The 3,610-nt window shown below is 51.1% G+C and overlaps 1 protein-coding gene across 1 annotated transcript; it reads left to right on the forward strand.

The window, feature by feature from the left end:
• The first annotated feature begins 965 nt into the window (after positions 1–965).
• LOC133890430 (cyclin-dependent protein kinase inhibitor SMR4-like) lies at positions 966–1,458 on the forward strand. The gene has a single exon (XM_062330803.1). It carries the CDS (start codon positions 1,004–1,006, stop codon positions 1,235–1,237), a length of 234 nt encoding a protein of 77 aa, XP_062186787.1. The 5' UTR covers positions 966–1,003; the 3' UTR covers positions 1,238–1,458.
• The last annotated feature ends 2,152 nt before the right edge of the window (positions 1,459–3,610 follow it).

Raw genomic sequence — 3,610 nt, forward strand, 5'->3', positions numbered from 1 at the left:
AATGCACAAAGAATCAATTTGTTTATTTTTTAATTCTGATTTTAAAGCTAGAATCCATAATTAGAATAAAAAACAAACAGATTCGTACACTAGATATTTCATATTTCCTTCAAATAAGAATGCCATGTCCTGAGAGACGGAATGGGCCCAGCCCAAACGCCAGTAGCGCTGTACAACTGGGCTGGGCCAATGGAAAGTAACGGGCCACGTATCAAAAGAGAAAAAGGCCTATTTACAGTAAAGGCCTACATGGCCCGAACCGTCTCCGCGTTCCGTCAACGCGCCGCGCCGCGCCGCAGTTTCACACGAGGCCATCGGAGCTCCTCCCGATGCGGGACCCACGTGCCCCAGGGATCCGAAGCGGAAGGGATCATTCCCAGCAGTCCCAGCCTCTCCGCCAGCACCCGGTCCACATGGAACGTCCACCTGGGGCCGCCAGCCTTCTCGCCGCGGCGCACCAAGACCGCGACCACGCCGTGAGGCGGGTTCGTGGATATGGGGGCGGCGCCGGTGCGGGGACCCCACCGTATTCGGTCGCCCATCAATACCCGTACACCTGGCACGCCTAACAGTCCACGTAACGCAGTGGGATCCAATGCGACGTGTCCCCGATTCTCACACGAGGACCCTTACTAGAAGAGTTTATTCGCAGAAACGCCCTCATCTCGTGTTCCAGGAAGGACCGATCCGTGATATCATAAAATTTTGGTATCTGAATGAAAGAGTTTTAAACTGAAACAGTGCCTCGGGGCTTCCCGCCCCTCCGCGCATATTTTCCCGCTTAATTCCCACTCCTTGGATCCGACGGCGCGGGACCCGCCACGTCACCAATGCCGCCCCGCCTTGCGCTGCACGGAGCCGTCCAGTTCCGTCCTTCGGAAGCCCGATCCTCGCAGCGCAGCCGCCTTTCCTTTATAAGCTCCGCCGGCCGCGTCTCTTCCCTCCCAATCCCCCCGTTTCAAAATAAGGAAAGGAAATTTCTTCACCCCCAAAGAAATCTCCAATGGAGAGCAGCGTAGAGACGGCGGCGGGCGGCGGGTACGGCTGCGGCGGGTGGGAGACGCCGAAGCGGGAGGAGTACCGCATCCCGGCGACGCTGCCCTGCCCCGCGGCGCCGAGGAAAGCCGTGCCGGACTTGGGGAAGCGGCGCAGCCCGCCCAAGAACGGCTACTTCCAGCCGCCGGACCTCGAGGCCCTGTTCACGCTCGCGCCGCGCCGCCAGGCCTCGTGTGCATGATTAGGCCGCGCAGGTGGCGGCAGAGAAGGGCTCTCTGTTCTAGATTAATTTCGGGAGCTGTATATACTTTGCCGGTTTCTCCTCTGTTGTACTCTAGGGCTTTAGCGGGTTAGGGAGGTCGTAGGAGGGTTTTACGAGTAGCAGGTAGGTAGGTGGTGGAGGCGCGAGATGAGAGCTCACAAGTCATAAGCATACTGTTTTGTATTGGTTCAGATGATGAAATCCTTCTATGTTTCTTGGCACTTCTTCTCTCTGCTTATTGATGTTACTGGTTCTTGTTGTGATTGAGATGTTGTAGCAGATGTTACTGGTTCTTGATGTGATTGAGATGCTGTACGCCAGTACCTGTAATGGCTTTGGCGGTGATTGCGGCTTGAAGAATGCGGTGCGGGTGACGCACAGTTCCACGGCCCTGAGCAGGGGAAGGTCGCTGTCTGCATGTATCTGACAACCTAGGTTACTAAGGACAGTGATCAGTGGCTAGGTTGTTGCTTGAAAGTCTTGAAAAGTTCTCCTGTATGCTTCATCACTACTGCTGCAGCCTTCCGCTTAATCAGTGTTAGAAACAGTAGCCGTGCAGCTGATGTGAAAGCTGCTCCTCACGGCCGGTACATGAACTGGTACTGGCGTACTGTTTGGCCAAGGCATTAACACAATCGAGAGGGAAGCTGCGCTCTTGAATTGAATCTAGCAGCAGTTATTAATGTTGGTGTGGGAGGCCCTGCAACACGATGTGGGCTTCGCATTTGCCTGCCTGCCTCCTAGGCGTATTGCAATGTATGTGGCCGTGCGTGTGAGTGTGTGGCTAGTGTCAGGGGCATCAGAACTCGCTTCTGTGGTCCTGAAGAGATCTTGGTGAAGTGGTGACGCGGACGGCTTCCAGATGCTGTGAACGACGAGCAGCCGACAGGATAACACACGCTCGCCGGATGGGGTGTCTGTTTGGTAATGCTGTGGGCATGTGTTGTGTTTCGAGGGCGCCTGGCGGTTGCTGCCCCCCTGTGAGGCGCGCGGGACCAGCAAGGCAGCGAGAGGAAGCAGGCGCGCATAGGGTACAGAGCACTTCGATGTGGTCTCATCCTCTCGTGCTCCTGCCGCAAGTATCATGCAAGTGAGATTTTAGGCTCACTGCAGTCTCCACTAAAAAGTCTAAATATCATTTTTTTTAGAACATATTGTTGTGCTCATAGATTGATATCCATACACATGTTTTGCGATAGGTTGCTTGTAATTTTCTCAGTTTTCCTTTTCTCAACGACCAACACTTGCGACGTGTAAGATGTCACTAGGCTTCTACGAGGGAAGAGCCAGATAGCAACGCTGCACCGGCCAATTAGACCTGGAGTTTGATTTAATTATTCCAGTTTTTTTCCTGCAATACTCTTTGATTCTATAACTCCAGCTAGAGTTCGTTGGAGCTGCTGGTTTCATTTTATCATGAGAGGAGTGCAGCGCAAGGGGGACCCCAACCACTCCATGAAGCCAAACTACGAGACCCTGCAGGAGAGACTTCAGCGGTTCAGACAGACAAGGTTCAGTGGCAGCATCACATCTATCTGACTACAGACCATACAAAACGGCAAAGTATTTGTCCCATCGCAACCAACGCTGGGTCGTGCTAATCTAGTACGCACACAACTAACGAAGCACAGTAGGTAGCATCCGTCTTTTTTCGCCCCGTGTTTCTGATAAAGAAGTAGCAATGTGTATAGTTCCATAACAGGCATACACAAAGGTTTATGCCTAACGCCCAAGCGTACAGAATGGATTGTGCTAATCTGGCAAAAGAAAACAATTGAAGGCGACTCCTTGCGTTCTTTTTTTGTTCAGAGTTGGATCATGCATTTTGCTTGCTTTTCATACAAGCTAGACACAACAAACGCTGCCTGACGTGTTCCTGCTCCTGGATGACTTTGGCTCCTCGTACCGTCATGGCGCCATCTCGAAAGAGATACGCTTCAGCAGACATGCCCTGGATGGGAGAATGGACTCGAATAAGAACGTTTCGTGGACCAAGTTGTTTGGATTTATAATTCATTTGCTCAAGATATACTCTGTTCTTTTAGGAAAGATATACTCTGTTTCTCACGCCCAAATAGTCCAAAACATGAAGGACAACAATGTCAGTCAGCCGTAATATGCCAGCACATTTCCGTGACCACAACTGTTACTTAAAACTTTCCAAGGCATTTGAGAAATGTATTTTTAGTTGCTAACTCACCCATAGAAATATTGGTCTCGCTGATTATCAGGCGCCTAGTATTTTATTTCACAGATATGTTATTCTTTTGCCATTTCCATGTGCTTGAAGGTGCAAGTGCTCCAGCAGTTAGTTGTTGATTTGATGGACAAAATTTGACTTATCTCCAAACA

This window comes from Phragmites australis, chromosome 1 (genome assembly GCF_958298935.1).
Source record: "Phragmites australis chromosome 1, lpPhrAust1.1, whole genome shotgun sequence".
Taxonomy (NCBI): Eukaryota; Viridiplantae; Streptophyta; class Magnoliopsida; order Poales; family Poaceae; genus Phragmites; species Phragmites australis.

Excerpts from the sequence above, each read along its gene's own strand:
- LOC133890430 (XM_062330803.1), top strand. The coding sequence starts at position 1,004 with ATGGAGAGCAGCGTAGAGACGGCGGCGGGCGGCGGGTACGGCTGCGGC.